This window comes from Dama dama, chromosome 9 (genome assembly GCF_033118175.1).
Source record: "Dama dama isolate Ldn47 chromosome 9, ASM3311817v1, whole genome shotgun sequence".
NCBI classification, from domain to species: Eukaryota; Metazoa; Chordata; class Mammalia; order Artiodactyla; family Cervidae; genus Dama; species Dama dama.
In genome coordinates, this window is record NC_083689.1 from 27,546,563 (window position 1) to 27,565,474 (window position 18,912).

The 18,912-nt window shown below is 35.5% G+C and overlaps 1 protein-coding gene across 1 annotated transcript in view; it reads right to left on the reverse strand.

Annotated features, from left to right (window-relative positions):
• CHSY3 (chondroitin sulfate synthase 3) overlaps positions 1–18,912 on the reverse strand; it is a 279,896-nt gene that overhangs the window by 259,825 nt on the left and 1,159 nt on the right. Inside the window, exon 2 of the mRNA XM_061150852.1 lies at positions 16,470–16,753. Coding sequence (XP_061006835.1) covers positions 16,470–16,753 — 284 coding nt within the window. The remainder of the gene's footprint in view (positions 1–16,469; positions 16,754–18,912) is intronic.

The window sequence follows — 18,912 nt, forward strand, 5'->3', positions numbered from 1 at the left end:
GAATTAATAAAAATGAAAAAAAATTTATTTCGCCTGATATATGAACCTAAAAAACAGGGTTATAGACAGCTTTTAATAAGATTATGGAGGCTGAAATAGAGGCATTTCAAAATGAACTGGATTGGAAAGACTGAGGCACATTGCATAGGAATTTGAATAAAGCCGTTTTCAGAGTACATTAAATTAACGTAGTGGCTTAAGGTTCCCCAGAATTCTAAGACTTAAACTGAGAAACCAGAAGAGATCCTCAGTTCTCAGTGGAAAAAGGATTGTCATTCATACTTTTCAGGGTCCATCTGTCAGCTCTTGTCTGTAGTCTTATGTACTGCTTTTTGGCAACAGTTCACTTCTCAGTTACACATTGACACAGTCAGCCTTACGTGGGTAGATATCTCTATTTTCTTCTTTCTGGCTGTGACCTCCTCTTCTACAGCTTTGACCTCAGGGGGTCCAGACTGCCCACACAGTACCCAGAGAGCATCAGGCACAGCCCACCTTGGCTCACCTATGCTGAGGAAACTGATCTACCTATTCTTTAAAGTTAAGATCAACTTTTCCATGAAGCCTTCCTGCCAAAATGGCATAGCCCCCATTGATGTGCCTTTTAAACATTTACAGTGCTCATCTATATACAACTCATCAATTCCATGCTCATTTCCACACTATTAATATTCTCAATTTCACCATTCTTTTTCCCAGCTACACTCTAAATTCTTCAAGGGAAGAACAATTCATGGACTCTTATATGTGGTTAAGTGCTTTAAACGCACGTATTCAGATATGGTCTCAGTTCAGTTTAGTTCAGTTGCTCAGTCGTGTCCGAGTCTTTGCAACCCCACGGGCTGCAACATGCCAGGCCTCCCTGTCCATCACGAACTCCCAGAGTTTACTCAAACTCATGTCCATTGAGTCGGTGATGCCATCAAACCATCTCATCCTCTGTCGTCCCCTTCTCCTCCTGCCCTCAATCTTTCCCAGCATCAGGGTCTTTTCAAATGAGTCAGCTCTTTGCATCAAGTGGCCAAAGTACTGGAGTTTCAGCTTCAGCATCAGTCCTTCCAATGAATATTCAGGGCTAATATCCTTTAGGATGGACTGGTTGGATCTCTTTGCAGTCCAAGGGACTCTCAAGAGTCTTCAACACCAAAGTTCAAAAGCATCAATTCTTCAACACTCAGCTTTCTTTATAGTCCAACTCACTCATCCATACATGACTACTGGAAAAACCATAGCCTTGACTAGATGGACCTTTGTTGGCAAAGTAATGTCTCTGCTTTTTAATATGCTATCTAGGATACGGTCTAATACCATGACATTTCTAGTGTATAACTTACCATTTTGTTTAAACTCAAGAGGGAGCTGTATCTTTCTAAAACTGTTATCTGAAGCACCATCTTTATTTTCGTATTATGTCTATAGCTAAGTGTACGACTGATACTCAACACAAATCAGCTCACTCTGATAATCCTAATAAGTATGTTAATAACCCCATTTATACACAGGGCTTTTCATGAGAATTTATTCAGTGTAAGTCCATGTAAAGGTCACTCTTAGAAACTAATAATTATGAAACATTCATATTAAAAATCTCAGAAACAATAAGGATTTTTACAAAGTCTTCACTTTTTTTGGAAAAAAAAAAAAAATTTCACCATTTCTGAGATATTACCTGTATGTGTGTGCTTTTTTGAGAAGTAAAGGAGAAATATTCATTCTAATATAAACTAATTATCAGAACAAGAAATATTCTTGATCAAATTAGCTCTCGGAATACATCCCAATAATTGAAATTCTAGTGTGATATATACACCATGTGCACTTCATTTCTAAACAGTACAGCTGGGAAAACAACTTAGATAAAACTGACAGCCTACATTTTCACTCTTGCCCTGAGGGAGAGTAAAATATACAATTTTCTGTTTCTATTGAGAATGAAAACTTTAATGTTAGATATTTTTCTTCTAAACATAAACGTTAAGGACTGGAAGAACTCGGACCATTTTGGTCCCTTTCAGTCACTCTTCACAGATCTCCTCCAGAAAGATTAAGAGACTCTTTATCTCTAACAGGTAAGAATGTCTAGTGGCCAGAATGCTAAGACTGAGGGCAGAACCTCTCCATTCAGGGTCTTTACTGTCTGACCTTTGTAGCCCACCTCTTTTCTTTCCAGTTTCCTCATATTGAATATACTTGAACTTGTCAGTTCTTATCTGACATCATAGATTCAAAATAAAAATGAAATGTCATTCTTTGAATCCTTAGGCAGAAGGTGAATGTAACATTTCAAGAAAAATATGGTCTTGGGAATCAAATAAAACAGCATTTGAAGCTAAACTCTGACAGCTCTCTCGTTGTGCGACCTTGGGCAAGTTACTGAATTGCTCTGAGACTGTTGTCCACTTCTAGCATAAGACAAGGTAAACTTCATCTCACTTAATCTCCCTTATAGCCAGTATAATGCTTGCTACATAACTAGTGATCAATAATTTATTTTCATGGCTCATATAAATATAAATCAATTTGGTGGTTAATTTGATTACATTATAGACCTAGAAAAGTTAAAAAGCTCAGATTATTACTTATCATAAACATCATAAAATACTAAACACTTCAGACATTTCCTAGCATATATTCATGATATGGAGTAGAAATTAATAAAGCCACACCAGGCTTCAGGCCAACATTTGATCATACTGTCTACACTACTTTTTACAGTACAATAAGTCCTTGTTTTGACTTCCATTTTCTCCACAAGCAATATCACTTAACTATTAAAAGATCCTGAGATGCATCCAAATTTACTTCAAGAGTAAGGATAGCATAAAAAAAATAATTTGATCAAACAGCACTATAACATGATGCCAACACTATTAATCAATTTTTTAAATAAAAGAAAATCTATTTTACCCAGATCTAGATTAATTTGGCCAAGCCACATTGGCTCTATTCTACAGAAAAAAAAAAAAATATGGCAAATATGCCAACCCATAAATGTGTTCATGGTTTTCTAATATTCCAAAATCTGTGACTAACAAATATATATAAAATGGCAATAAGAATAATATGCCACTAACATCATTCTTGATTCAGCTTACACAGGAATTGTGGAGGCTGTCTGTGTGTATATCACATCAATACATACATTTAAACTGAAATTTACAACTAGGATAGTGAAACAGAAAACCAAAAAAGAAATTTATCACTCAAATCCCCCCAAATATTTTTTCACATAGTGTTTTCAATCACAAATCTACCTCTAGACAAAGAATAAGATGAAAGTGGGAGCTCTTTAAAAAATAAAAGCACAAATGTTTTACATAAGCAGGAACTGTCAGTATTATTACTTACATACTTTACATAAAACTGATAATTGCTAAACAGTAACACCTGGAAAGGAAAGCAATGGAACAGATCTTCTGCTATTTTCATACACATTTTACAACTGTCTGTCAAATTTTGTAAAAATCAAGTACACCCATTATCAACTGTTTCAAGTGATTCTTCAAAATGATGTATTTGATAAAACGGAACTTTGGTCTAATTCAACTGAGATTTAAGTTTTACAAGCCTTGAGTATTTTGAAAGTGCTTGCTAGGATTCTATTTGCATCTATGAACACAAAACCCACTCCATGTGACCCTTTGTTAAAAATGTCAAACAGAAATGTCATATTTTCTCTCTTAATCTGGCAATTAAGATTTACAAGAAAAGTACAATCAAATTTCATAATGTGTCCAGATTATTAGGTCAAGCTTACTTTGTAAGCTTGGAAATCATTCTAAAAATGAACTAAAGGAGAATAAAATCTGGTAACACACTCTGAATGCTATGAACTCTAGAAAACATAGAAATATTAGGTAAATAAAGGACATAAAGTTAAATTTTAGTCAAGATTTAGAAAATTAGAAGTTAGGTAAGAAAAAGGATAGAAAAATAAACTTTATTTAAATTAGGGACTTATAGGACCTCATGATAAATGTCTACATTTATAGGGTTTGCTTCATGACTTTTTTTATCACATAACTTATAATTATAATAAATATATATTTCAATTAATACAATGCCATTTATTATATTGCTTATGTTTCAGAACACTAATTTATGGTATACTGTTAAATGTTCTTTAAATGAAAAAACATCAGTTAAAATGGACTTGAAATTATTTTTACAATTGACTAAGTGTTAAACAGTCCATATGTAGAATTTACTCAATTGAATATATATTACAGTAATGTATGTGTAACAAATGTATACACTAGCAAAAGTAATCATCAGTTACACACTTATAACCAATGAAAATAAATGTTCACAAACACTATTATAAAATATATTGTCAGAAGAACAACTACTGATTAACAAAGGTTATTTGACTGTGGTGGGTCTCTATAGACTTTCCAAAGTTAGGAGATATTCTTTCTATAACATGATTGACTACAACTTTGTAAATCTTTAAGAATATTTAATTTAAAACAGGGAAAGCAAGAAAGCTATACATTAAATATGAGAAGAGCAGAATTTTAAAAAACCTTGGGGTAAAGACATGAATCTTAATGTAAGCAATTATGTGGGTATGATAGATTTATATGCTAAGTAATAATCTAAAATTATCCTGCTCTAAATCTACCTGTAACAGAAGCACCTACAGTGCAATTAATTAAGACACAAAACAGAATTATATGTTCATAAATCTGAAACTCCAGTTTGACAAAGGAAGACAAGTATCTAAGAGATATGGGACACTGAACTAAAGCCATTTCAAACAGAAACCTTATAAAATGATTTTATAAGAGTAACTCTAAAAAATATTCTTCACTGAAAAAGCACCATTCAGAACAATATTTCTATAGGCTACCTCTCGTGACACGCAAAAATTAGTGACTGGGGGGAATACAGTATGTACACAGTTGTCTGACACCCAAGTCAAACTCTGGAAGAAAGGAGTGGATACTTAATAGGTGGAGGGTATCTCCAGGCAGATGGAAGACAGAATTTGAAAGATTTTTCACTGTATGTATTTTTATGCTTTTAGGTTTTTTTTTTTTTTTGAGCCATTTTATAATATTACTTGTTCAGAGCACTAACTACAATTTACATTTTAAATAATTTCAAGATAAGTCACTAACGTTAACAAATTAAATTTTAAACAAACTAAACTATTTCATCCTATGGCTGTGGTTTGATTCTTCTTTTTTATTTTTAAACAATAACTGCTTAATCTATGAGTAAAGCTTGTTTTAAAAAAAGGCATTTGTGTAGTCTGATAATACAGAAGAGCAATACTCCTGCCTGTATAATCTGGGAAAGTTGTTCAAGTTATGTGGCCCTTACTTTTTAAGTATTTGCTAAATAAATGAATGATAAGTGAGACTCAATATACACAAAATAGAACTCACATTATACACAAAACAGAACTCATTTCTCCTTTGCCCATGCCTCAGAGAAACCAATCACTGAAAACTACCTTCTTCCATTACTCCCTCCCTCTAGAGATATTACTCTCACCTGAGACCAAAACCTAGGTGTTGCCTTAAACCCCATTCCCCCCTGCATCTAACCAATCACCTATTCTGTCAATTCTCTGCCCTCACTATCTCTCAATTCCATCTCTTCACCTTCACTTCCACTTTGACTCTTTGATTATGACTCATCTCTAACTTGGGTATGGGGCAATAGCCTCCTAACTGTCTTGTTTCACTGTCCTTGGATACCAGAGCCCCCAGTCCATCCTTCCGTGCTCCGGCCACTAAGGGGTAAACTAATCATGGCTACATATGAAGAATTCTTCAAAGCTTTCCATTATGGAACCAATTTTTCACTCTGACTGCTCATTAGAATCACCCAGAAAGATTTTTAACATACTATTCATGGTCTCCTCACCAACTGAGTCTAAATCAATGATATCAACCCCACTAATTCTAAGAATTACTCATCTACAAGGTATACTCTAAACTTCTGAGGATGTCATACAGGCCCTTCACAATCAAGTTCTACCAACAGCTTTGGAGCCTCATGTCTCCTGCCACCAGATATGGTTGAATCATATTCACTACCATGCTATTCTTCTGCCCTTGACTTCCCATATATCCACACTTACTTGGCAATGTCCCTATACATGACTTCTCATTTGGAGGAAGCACTGCATCTTTCTATTCTCTTTGGGGACTTCTTCCCTTACATTCCTGTGTTCCCTGCTGCTGCTGCTGCTAAGTCACTTCAGTCGTGTCTGACTCTGTGCGACCCCATAGACGGCAGCCCACCAGGCTCCCCCGTCCCTGGGATTCTCCAGGCAAGAACACTGGAGTGGGTTGCCATTTCCTTCTCCAGTGCATGAAAGTGAAAAGTGAAAGTGAAGACGCTCAGTCGTGTCCGACTCTTCGCGACCCCATGGACTGCAGCCCACCAGGCTCCTGCGTCCATGGGATTTTCCAGGCAAGAGGACTGGAGTGGGGTGCCATTGCCTTCTCCGGTCCTGTGTTCCCTAGGCTGCTGCTATTGGGCTGTGCTCAGTCAAGTCTGATTCTTTGTGACCACATGGGCTGTAGCCTACCAGGCTCCTCTGTCCATGGAATTTTCCAAGCAAGAATAGTGGAGCATGTTGCCATTTTCTACTCCAGGGGATCATCCTGACCAAGGACTCAAACTTGAGTCTCCAATGCAAGTGTCACTTGCATTGGCAGGCGGATTCTTTACCACTGCACCACCTGAGAAGCCCCTGTGTTCCCCATACTTTCCTCCATGATAGCAGTCAGCTATAGCAGTGGACAAGGAAATATTTGAGAATGATAGGCTGAAATTAAAGTTATCCCTTTAAGTTATGGTTTCTGTACTCAATCAAATAAATCACTCATAGCTTTTTCCCTGCCGAGCTCTAATTCAAAGTCATTGTTAAAGCAAATAATTCAATGGAAACCTTTCACCTATATTTTAAGAGCTCTATTACTATATAGTATTCAAATGCAATAAATAAAAACAGAAACACCTTGCATGGATAAACAATATTTTTTTTTAAGTTTTAAATCTTGTGTTTTTCTAAAACAAAAAGTAATATATGAACCACGAAAATCAGACCATGAGAAAACATACAATTTTCATTTTATATATTCATATATTCACTTGGAAAAGACAAGAAACAGGCATAGAAAGAAATGCAGAAGTGCTGATTCTTCTCCTATGATTTTTCCCAAAAGGGAAGTATAACAAAAGGAAAAAATATAGCTTTCAAGGAATAGTTAAGGATGGACTGTATATTTTAAAACAGAAAATTAATAAGCCACATGAGAACCACACGTTTTTAACACTATCCATGCTACTGGACTCACTTGTCAAAGATTCTGATGTAATGAGTCAGGGATGTGTTCCAGCATCAGAATTTTTTCAAAGACCCCACAGAGCTCCCATCGTGCAGTCAGGATAAAGTACCACTGAACCAGCACCCTCCCTACTACAGCAAGAGCCATCTTTCAAAAGACAATTGCAATAAAACTTTCCAATCAACGTGATTTCCTTCCCATGGGGTGAAAAAGGCATCTTAACATAGTAAATTGAAAAATATTAATGATAGCTGTTATGCACGAATTAGCATATGTCAAGCATTATTCTAACAGCTTCCAATACATTGATCTTATCATTCTTTGCAATGGCTCTGTAAAGCTGGCGCTATTGTATGCTGATCTATTTCTCCAAAAATGGCTAATAGTTACAGAATGCTTACCACTGTCAGGTATTATTCTGAGTGCTGTCATATACATTAACTCATTTGATCTCCACCTCAGTGTTGTAAGGTAAGCACCGTTACATCGACTTGACAGATGAGGAAACTAAGGCACTGAGAAGTTAAATAACCTGACTAAGGTCACACCACTAGTGAATGGCAGAGCTGGGGTTTGAAGCCAGGTACTTTAGCTCCAGACTTAATTAAAAAACAAAATTCTAGTGATCTGTGCTTCACTCAGTCCTGTCCGACTCTTTGCAACCCCATGGTTTATACGGTTAATGAAACTCTCCAGACCAGAATACGAGAGGGTAGCCTTTCCCTTCTTCAGGGGACCTTCCCAACCCAGGTCTCCTACATTGCAGTTGGATTCTTTACCAGCTGAGCCACAAGGGAAGCCCAAGAATACTGGAGTGGGTAGCCTATCCCTTCTCCAGGGGATCGTCCCGACCCAGGAATCGAACTGGGGTCTCCTGCATTGCAGGTGGATTCTTTACCAGCTGAGCTATGAGGGAAGCCCATATAACAGACTTAAGATATATTAATATGCAATAAAATTGCTAAATATATCTTTAGCTTTCTCCTCTTCAGGAGACTGTAATACAAACAAGAGAGGATGATGCTCACTCAAGAAAATAAATAAGAGTCATTTGATTCTAGTTCCAAGACAAGTACCACTGTTGGACACAACTGGAGCGCTCACGATTTAGAAGGAAAAAGACTGAGAAGGATGACAGAGATGGAAACCCGATTCTGTATCAGATATGAAAGCAGAGATTGGTTAGAAGACTGACCCTCCTTCCCTGGGAGCTCCATAAAGACAAGGAAGGTGTGTGTACCCACTGCTGATAAAAAGTGCTCAATAGATCTATTTGAGCAAATGAAATGTGCTAGCTTTTAAGATGTAAGATAATTGAATTCTAAGGCAGAACACTTCAATTTATTATAACCTTATATATTTTTCACATTTTAAGATACTCATCATGAATATTAAATATCATTATTTCATTTAAGATTTATTTTTGTATAATAGAGTATTAGATTATTATAATATACCATTTCATCATTAAAATGTGGATCTTTAAATCTTAATCTATGCATGTAAAATTTATGTCAAAATTAAAATTTGTATGATAAATTTTAAATGCATATAATTATATAACTTATATAATATATAATACTTATTAAATTCATGACAAAAAGACATTTCTAATAATCAGCTCAAAAGCTAGGTAACTCTAGGCTGAGTTGTTAGGAATTCTCTTGGGCCTGACCCTGGGCTCCTCAAGTGAGGTCCACTATCTGTTCATGATCTGGTTTTATAACTCCATTTGTAGCTGGCATCTCTACCTTCCTCTTAATGAGCTTCCCTTAATCAAGGACACAGTGGCTGTACTATGGGTTCCCACCAAACAAGGTGCATAAATCAAAGTTCCTGTTGGTCAACCTAATATATGTCATTCAAGTAAGAAGAAATGCCCATGGAGGGCTCTCTGAAGGCAGTCAACATGCATTTTTCCTTTTTGAAAAGAAGTATTTTTCTACACATCTTCCTTTTTCCCCTTATTTTATTATATGTCTATTAATCTGTATATTTCTTTAAACCATCAATTTTTGAAGGTACTGGTACTCTATAAATAAATAGGTCTACAATAAAAATGAAAGAAACAGAAAGGAATATGAAAAGAAACCGACTGTGAAGAATGAAGGACATGGCTTTCAAAATAATAAATGGTGAGCGAAGATTTTAAAATCTCAAAAAATTAAGATATCTATTTCATTTATTAGTTCCAAAACAATGCCTGCTGAATCTTAAAAATAAACATATTACTTTGATTCAGTTCATTTAGAAATGTGTATCAGGCCTACTGTACTATAAATGTCTAACACCTTTCAAAGACAGGGTAACATTAAATGTCTGTCATGATTCAAACTGATTTATTTGTGGTTAAGCCTAAACTAGAGTACTGTTTATTAGGACAGTAAATGAAGAGTTCATTAGAATTCTGAGAAACTGCACCCTTCAACTTTTCAGTTTACATGTTTTCCTATCGTTCAATAATATTAAATAATGACTTTATGATTCAAGACACTGATTTTTTTAATTTTAATAAAGTTTATGTTTAGCTTAAACACCTTATTAAAAGTTAATCTTAATATATTTTGAGCAAAAGAAGTAATATGCTATAGTTAAAGTAAAGTATAGTACGGTTATGTGACAAATTACATTTCTTTGTATGTTGAACCCTAATTCATCAATTCACTAGATAGAAAAGAGACTGAAATAAATGTTTCTCACATAGCTCTTTGGAAACCAGTACAAAGGAAGTGCAAGTAGAAAACTGACTTGGATTTTTTCAGGAAATTAGAATACTTTTGATTGATTAAGAAGGAAGAGTATTCAAAGGTTTTAAACTAATATGAGAATTTATGTTATCATGGAGCTAATTTCAAATTGCATGGAAGCATCTTCCCAGCTTAGCATTTTCCATAACTGTTAAAAAGCACACATTTTTCATAATTCAGGTGGTAAGGCACCAGTTAACAATGAAAATGAACTACCTAAGGCTACAAAACATGGAAAATCTGTACCAAGTTTCTCCTTCAACTCAGAATGTAATTTTATTTTGCACAATGAAGAAAACAGTGGGGCAGACAGAGATTTCATAAAATCAATGTGTGATGATTTCATTTGACAAGTGGAATGGGGGTGGGAAGAGTAGGTGTGAGAAGCTTACTGCTTTTAGTGAAGTTAAAAACTAAATATGACTGAATCAGAACCAAAAAATGATTTTTGAAAGACTGAATTTAAGATAAAAATCCCAGACTTATACTTTTCCATAGATATTAATATACTTTGGGGGCACAGACTGTGTTCATGATGCAGTCAAATTAGCATTATAGAAAATGGAAGCTCATAAGTAAGAGAAAGAAGCTAAGCAGGATGTGTAACAGCCCTATAAGAATGGGGCACATATTTTAACCTTAATGGTTATGTTACAAAGAACTTATATATACTTAAATTTTTTATAGGTTAGCTCTCTGGTATTAGAAGCCCAGGGAAACTCTGCCAAAATATATCCTTTTGTGAAATAATGGAATTTTCTAGGGTGTTTATAGCCTTTAGGGGGCCAAGATAAGACATAAGACACTTTGGTATGAAATTAACTCTTTAAGAAATCTAATAAAAATCTGTTTAGTCATAAGAAATGGTTTTTTAAACCACAGAGAAATATTACTATCAACATAGAGCTCTGCCTTGTTTGAAACAACATTTAATTAGACAAAATAAAGATATATATTCTTTGGCTCCACTTAACTGCAAACATTAAAAAGATAAATACACACTATTATGAAAATGACTCTTAGATAGATGAAATGCAAAACTCCCTCACAGGGAGAAGAATTATGGAAATTAAATTATTTTAATGCTTTAATATAAGTGATCTTACTAAAACCAGAACCAAAGAAAAGGAACTTCCAATTCTACTAAGACACAGAATGAATATGAATTGTATAAAGAAATTTTCAACACTGAGAACTTTCTAGTTATTTACCAAAAAATTCCTATAACAAAGAAAGTATAACTATATTATATGATGCACAACTTTAAACGGCCAAATTTGAAAAAATTAATTCTTCTATACACTATTTAAAGTAAACATCTCATTTTCATTAGCAAATTTCTTCATATCCTGGAGAATATTTTAATGAAATTTCAACATATGGATTATTGATTCAAAGTATAACACTTTTATACCTATCTGGGCCAGGCAGTTAAATAAGCGTGCAAGGGGAGGTTGGTGCACAACAATCCATGAAGGGACACAAGACTACCTGCCTCTGCTAACGGCATCAAAAAACAAAACTTAAAAAAAACCTTAAAACAACTTACATGCCAAACAACGTTCAAGAGCCATATGCAGCCTCCTAACCTGCCAGACTGCAGCGCAGATAACTAGAAAAACAGTAGCCAAGATAGAGCTCAACCAAAAATGTGAACTTAGCCGAGAGTAGATGCCAATAAATTCTAACACTCACAGAGTGTAAAGCATAGAATGATTTTTCACGATCAAGCTTCAGTTAGTCATCTATACTTACACAATTTGAGGTATAAATAAGTATAACGGCAACTCACGAAATCTGTTGATTATGAACATCTGCCACATGTCCTTGAAAACTAGATGTTTCTAACTCCCAGGTGGGAAAGTAAGAATCTCAATTCTGACTCTCCAATCGTCTCAAGTATAGAGAGAAGCAGTCTAATGATCCATGAGTAACCAGAGGCCTCTCTACTCAGAAGAAGCCCAGCCATTCCTGGGCCCTAAGAGTGATGTCTTGGAATATCAAGGTTGGCCTGTCAGGAGCACTTTAATTTACTGAGAACCTGATGAGGAGCAGTGCATAGCAAAATGCATGCATAATTTATTTTATTTATCGTTAATGACAGAAGAAAAAGTAGGTAGAGATGACAGAGGAAGAAACAGATCCAAGGACCAACAAGCAAGACATTTTCCCAGACCACCAGGACCAGATGGTGAGGAAGAACCGAAGCTATATATCAGTTCCTGAAATACCTGGGAAACCCCAGGATGGGGTTCTAGTTGCCTTGAGAGATAAGTTCCTGGGTGGGTCCTGTGAACTGACTGCAGGATGAGATACTGATTTCCTTTCCTATTGAAAATTCCAATGAAACTCAGAAAAGGAGGTTAACCTAGAAAGCCACACAGTCATATTTTTATAATGTAAGTAAGTAAGTAAGTGAAGTCGCTCAGTCATGTCTGACTCTTTGCGACCCCATGGACTGTAGCATACCAGGCTCCTCCATATCCATGGGATTTTCCAGGCAAGGGTACTGGAGTGGGTTGCCATTTCCTTCTCCATTTGTAATGTAGATAGAGTCTAATCTGTATGGGGTTCCTTAAATACATATATTAAATATCACTTGTTAAATAACATTTTCCACCATCTCCTTAAGATTAGTTATTTAATAGGATGTTCAAAGACTGAAATAAATATTTATAGTGCATGTCTTAAAGTCTTCCATGCTTTATGTTTTACTAATATTGGATTCTTTATAATTCTAAAATATTATAGAAACATACTGGATTCTTGTTCTTTGACAAAAAAACCCTCAAATTTGAATTCTTCAATGAAAAAAATTTCATTTATTTCCAGTCTCGACTTTTTTGATATAATTGAATCACTCATGACTAATAATTATTAAACAAATAAAACTGATGAATTGTGTTATGTGTAATATAGTATATGATCTATTCAGCATTATGACAATAAGTAATATCTATTGACAATTTACTATGTGCCAGATATATACTGTCAAAACTATATAGATCATGTCATCAATTCACTTAATCTTCTACAAAATCTATGAGGCAGACACCATTACAGTATCTACCTTCAACTGAATTATACAAGACTCAGAGAAGTAATTTAAAAAGACAATGAAACTAATGAGCGGTACACTAGTGACTCAAATCCAAATTCAAGTTTATACCTCCATCTCTCCCCACCGTGACTTCTTTTCTCTCCTCCCCCTTGCCAATATTATGCTTAATTGCATATATAATACAGAGAAAGCAGACTTCAATCTAGCAGTAAAGAATACTAGAAGATTCCTAGAGTTTCAAAAAAATGTAATTTATAGTCAAGAATACAATCTATAATTTTAATATTTTGTCTCAATTCTCTTCCTACAAGATCTGTAAGCCTGTTTATCATTTTTTAAATATTCAGGCTTCCCTAGTGGCTCAGTGGTGAGGAGTTTGCCTGCCCATACAGGAGACATGGGTTCGATCCCTGGTCAGCGATGATCCCACAAGCCACAAAGTAACTAAGCCGGAGCACCACAACTACTGAACGGGTGCTCTGGAGCCCAAGAGCCTCAACTCCTGAAGTCTAAGCACCCGACAGCCCGTGCTTTGCAACAAAAAAAGCTACTGCAATGAGAAGCCTGTGCACTGCAACTAGAGACTAGCCCCACCCTCCACATCTAGAGGAAAGCCCACACAGCGCAAAGGCCCAGCAGAGCCAAAAATAAATAAATAATATAAAAAAGATAACATTCCATCATGTTTCATTTATTCAGACTCAGAAAGTGTGAACATGTTTCTGTAACAGTCCTCTAAACTTCGCAAGAACTTTTATGAGGAGGAAAGGTCAAACAAAATTCTGAAACCCATCAAAAGTTCAGCAAAGAAAATTCAAACTTTTAAGAAGACTTTTTTGCAGATGGTTCTTTTAAAAGAAATATGGCAACAAAATTACAGAGCAATTTCACAGTTTATTCTGTGACTGGATGTGAAATCTCACTTTTATGTGAATGCCAATCCAGAATAGGATAAATTAATTTTTTAATATAATGTGAACAATAGCATAGTTGGACATTTCAAGTAATCTAAAATCCAAACTAGAAAGCCCTAATTTTGCTGTGTCCCAGTCCACCTACTCAGGTATCTACTAAATGTAGAATACACCCTAATTTTAAAACACTTAGATATAACTTAATTGTATACTTATCATTATTAAATTTATTAACAGATACTATTTAATATATTCCTTGGTAATGAAAGTTTCCATCATTCCTTTAAATAAGACAGAGTTGTGGTTTGGGTTAGGGTCAGAGTTAGGATTAAATCAATGCCAGCTCTAAAATATATGTTGTTTAAACTGCTCCTTTAAAGACTGAAATCCGAAAATAAAGTAAATTCTATACAATTGCTTAGCAAAACATCAAGTCAACATTCTGAAACAATATTTCTTTAGAAAATAATGCTTTGTAAAGGTAGGAAAAAATATAGAAACTATTTTTTAAAATAGATTCTGACCTTAGTGATGGACAATTGTCAGTCTAAAATTCAAATGTATTACCAAACGTTAATGTTAATATGGTGGTCATGAAGTTACACTCAACAAGGTTTGGCATCCCCTCTGTCTCTTCTCTTATGTCAATTAATTAACATACCTAAGATTCCACTTATTCCAATAGAGAGGGTACAGATCTATGATAATTCCCTTTTAAGTGAACAAATACCTATATTATAAATAAAATACTAAGTCAATTCTTGAGCATGTATGTCACCTGAGCATATTTTACTGGCCTGGATCATGAATGGGTAGACTGCTTTGTGAGGACTGCACCTTCATAGCAGAATCAATGAAAACTTAAATAGAAGGACATGAAACAAAAGATTTTTTTAAAACTGTCTGTGTGATATTAAGGCAATACAGTATCAGATAAAACACAATAATTTTCCACCTTTTATTTAAAATATGGATGATTTTTTTACTCATCCATACAGAGTCAACATCTACAAAATGATATTTTCATGTAAGCTAAAATCACCTGAGATTTTCATGTTAAATATTCATTCTCCCTTCCTGCTAGTTTTATATTAAATGGAGATAAATCTTTTTCATTGAATTTATTCCAAATTACCTATTTTTCAACTATAATGTACTTACCTGTATCTTTATTATAAAAGTAGTCATTAGTCAGTTTTATAAAAGAAAATTACTATTTCTATCAATAAAAGGAATGAGGTATATACTAATTTTAAATGTGCATAGTGCATATTCCAAGTAACTGGTTGTTATTAATACTTACTGTCTGTAATAAATATAAGAAAAACTTCCCATAGTGTAGATATCATGAATCATTTAAAAAAAAGCTAAATTAAGAAAAGTAGGATTACACTTCTAAAAGAAAAGTGAATGGAACTGTGTAATCTTGAGGTATAATGACTTCACAGGGAACATGTTTTCATAAAATGTTTCTTCTAACTAAGAAAGCATGAAAAATTTGAAAGGATACCTACATGAGTTAAGTTATAATTTACAGAGGTGTGCACTGGGTAGTTAAAACATATTTAACTGCAACCACTTGAAAACCAAAGTATACTGAAAATTGCAATACCTTATTTAAGTGTTAAGTAATTTTTACTCAGATTAACTTTCAGGAAAACTGTTTTAAATACAACTGCTTTTCATGTCAAAACCAATTTCTGAAGGAAAAAAACCCCTCAGATTATTTTGTAAAACTAATTACTACAATGATACAACAGTTCATAAACTCAAGATTATTTAAATAATGGCTGCTACTCAGAAAAAAGGAATAAAGGTAGAGAAAAAACTTTAAAGAACCAGCCATAATATTAAGCAGTTACTTATCATCTTCAGAACTATTTTACCAGATAGTCATGCCTTTTAAAATGTTGTGAATAAATCTATTAAAAGTGATAAAACATTATAAGTTAACTTTTTCTATGCTTTAAAAACACTGCATGTTAAATTTCCATATAAGCATCTTCCAAGAAATTTCAGAGTTGAATTATTTGCAAACAAAGAGATGCAATCACATACCTAACCAAATGATAACAAAGGACAAAATGCTAAATCTGTAGCCCAAGAGCATAAAATTAGTCCTCTTGTTAGAGACAGGAAATGTGTTTAAACACCAATAAAGCAAATATACAGAAAATAGCCTCTTCAAGAGATATGACTATACATGTAAGATGCTGCTTAAAGTTATGGGTCACACTAATAAGAAAACCTCAGACACACCTTAGCTCTAAGAACAGCCTCTCCCACAATAGCCCTTGTGTCCATCACTGGCTGTTGCTATCATTTTCAAGCAGATACAAAGACACAGAGAGAATAAATACATAGAATCACTGACCCAGACTGTAAATTGTCACCTACCTGTAAAATGGGAACATTTTCCTCACAGCTCAAGTCTTACCTCATAAGACCAGACACATTGAGTCCCACCGAAACGTCGAACACATCTTCCTACTTCCACGTCCTCATGAGTCGTGTACATTTCTCTGAGGCATTCACCAATATGTGGCACCATCCTCCTAAGAACCTCACGACTGAAGATCATGCCAGGTCCTCCCATGCAGAAGTTCTCCCCAGGCTCCAGCCCCAGCTTTCCGAGTTCTTCAATATTCCCCAGGCCAGTCTGGCCCAGGTAGAGGGGCTTGCTGCTATCCAGTGACCTAAGAAATTCCTCCAGCTTATCACCTACAAAGAAAAAACCAACAATCACTCCTTTTCATAATCTCATAATCATTTATAACACACCAAGTAAGGGAAATATTGTGCATAAACTCTTGAAAAGTCTCATACAATTGAAAAGAAGAAAAACCTCTTCGAATATTTCATTATTTAAAAAATACTAATTCATAGGTGTTAAATTAAAATTAGATTTTATCAACCTTCTAATCAATGAAAAACCTTAGTAAGTCTAACAGTCATTGGATTTTTTTAAAGCTTAAATAATGCTGAGAATAAAGACAGGGTTTTTTTAACATGTATGAAGTAGTGATTATAAAATTCTCAGAAACATATTAAACATCAATATTTAGCACTGATAGGAAGATCATTGACACCCAGTAATTATTTTTTCCTGATAATTGACTCCGTTTACTGTTTCATCCTTAATTAAACTCTAGCCATAAACAACCCAAAAGATGTAGATGGTCGTGTGTACGTATGTACATACATATATATAGAGAGAGAGAGAGAGAAAAAGGGAGTCTGGGAAAGAGTGAGAATATCAAACTTGTCTTGAAATATAACACTTTGGAACTTTGGAAAGCACCCTTTTGGAAGAAAATTAACATTTGTTAAAATTTATATAATACCATTGGTTTATAAGTTTATAAGCTCATCAAGAAAAACAATCTTAAAATAAGGTTCTGTAGCTAAAACAGTTTCAAAGCATTAGGTACTCTACAAAGTGATATGCTGGAATAAGTAGTTGTCATCTTTATTTTCCCAATCAGCATTTCTACTATCATTTCTGATGAGCACGGAATCTGCAGTCATTATCTTGATCCAATGCCACGCCCCCTTGGAGCTCAATGAGTTTTAGCTATTATTGGGTTCTTGATACAAAATGCATTTCATTCTTAATAGAAATGGAAAGCATATGGCATTTCAGTGTTCTGAAGGACAGTCTTTCATTAAAATATATGATATGGATGGTGTTAATGCATTTTGGGAATTGCAGAGTGTGGCAAACTTCTGCCAGGAAACCTTTGTGATTTTAATGAGGCACAAAAGACAAGGGGACTGTAAGAGAGTGGATCTATCAATTATAGATAAAGATATCTACATATGTCATATCTACCTATGAGAGTGGGTTCACCAGGAGTGCAATTTCTTTTAAATTTTCGTATCAAATTATTCGGTTCTTTATTTTCATATCTAATTATCAGTATTTCCTCTGCCAACCAGCCCTAAGGATTTCATTCCTCTCAACCCAAACCCAGGAAATCTCTAGTTATTAACTCTACATTCAGTCCTTGTGCCAAAATGTGTCTGTTTGTTATCTGTTTGCTAAAAGAGTTATGTAAATGATGCTGCCTGAATCCGGAGAAAGCAATGAGGCTGCAAATAGAGTGGGGTAAACTGAGTAAGGGCTGCCCCCCTTTGACCAAGAAGCTAGGAAATGTGGAAAGAAACACCTCCTTCAATACAAGCCTGCTACTTCCCGTGTGTACCTCTCTGCAGAGAACAGGGCTGGAAAGATTTCCTCCTGCTCTAAGGAACATTCTTCCGCTGAGTTTAGCGATCTCTGGCCAGAGCCACTCACACACAGGGTGAAGGACGGCGCCTCTTTTAAAACTGACAAAGTTTTTTCGTGCTGGGGCTGCGCGTGGTTTGCGGAAGGACTTCCAGCCTCTGCTTCACGCCGCAACCACCGAGACAGACTGGAAGGGATACACACCCGGGAGTGCTGGTGCAGCCTGGAGCTCCTAGAGTCTGGATAATCCGCGTGCGCCGTCCCCTTTCCCCCCACCACTAATTCCTGTCAATACAGTCATCCCCTCTGGGGTTTACTGAGCTGTTGCCAAGGGGTAGGGAAAGGCTTGCTGCTCCACTGTGGTGGCTGGAAGGAGCTGCCCGCTGGGGTGGTTGGGGTGCCCCAAAGACCCTCATTGCGCGGCGGGTGGCGCGAAAGGGAAGGAAACGCACAGGAAAGGGTTTGGGACAACAAGGATGATTCCTCGATCTCACCAGTTCCGAAACTAAGCTAGATTTAGTTAAAACAAAAGGGTAGGGGAATAACGAAGATCACCGGTCGCCCTTCTGGCTCTCGCGGCATCCTGCATCCTCCTTTTCTCCACGGAGGACACGCCCCTCTGGGCCAACGTGGGAAACTGCCAGCAGCTGGC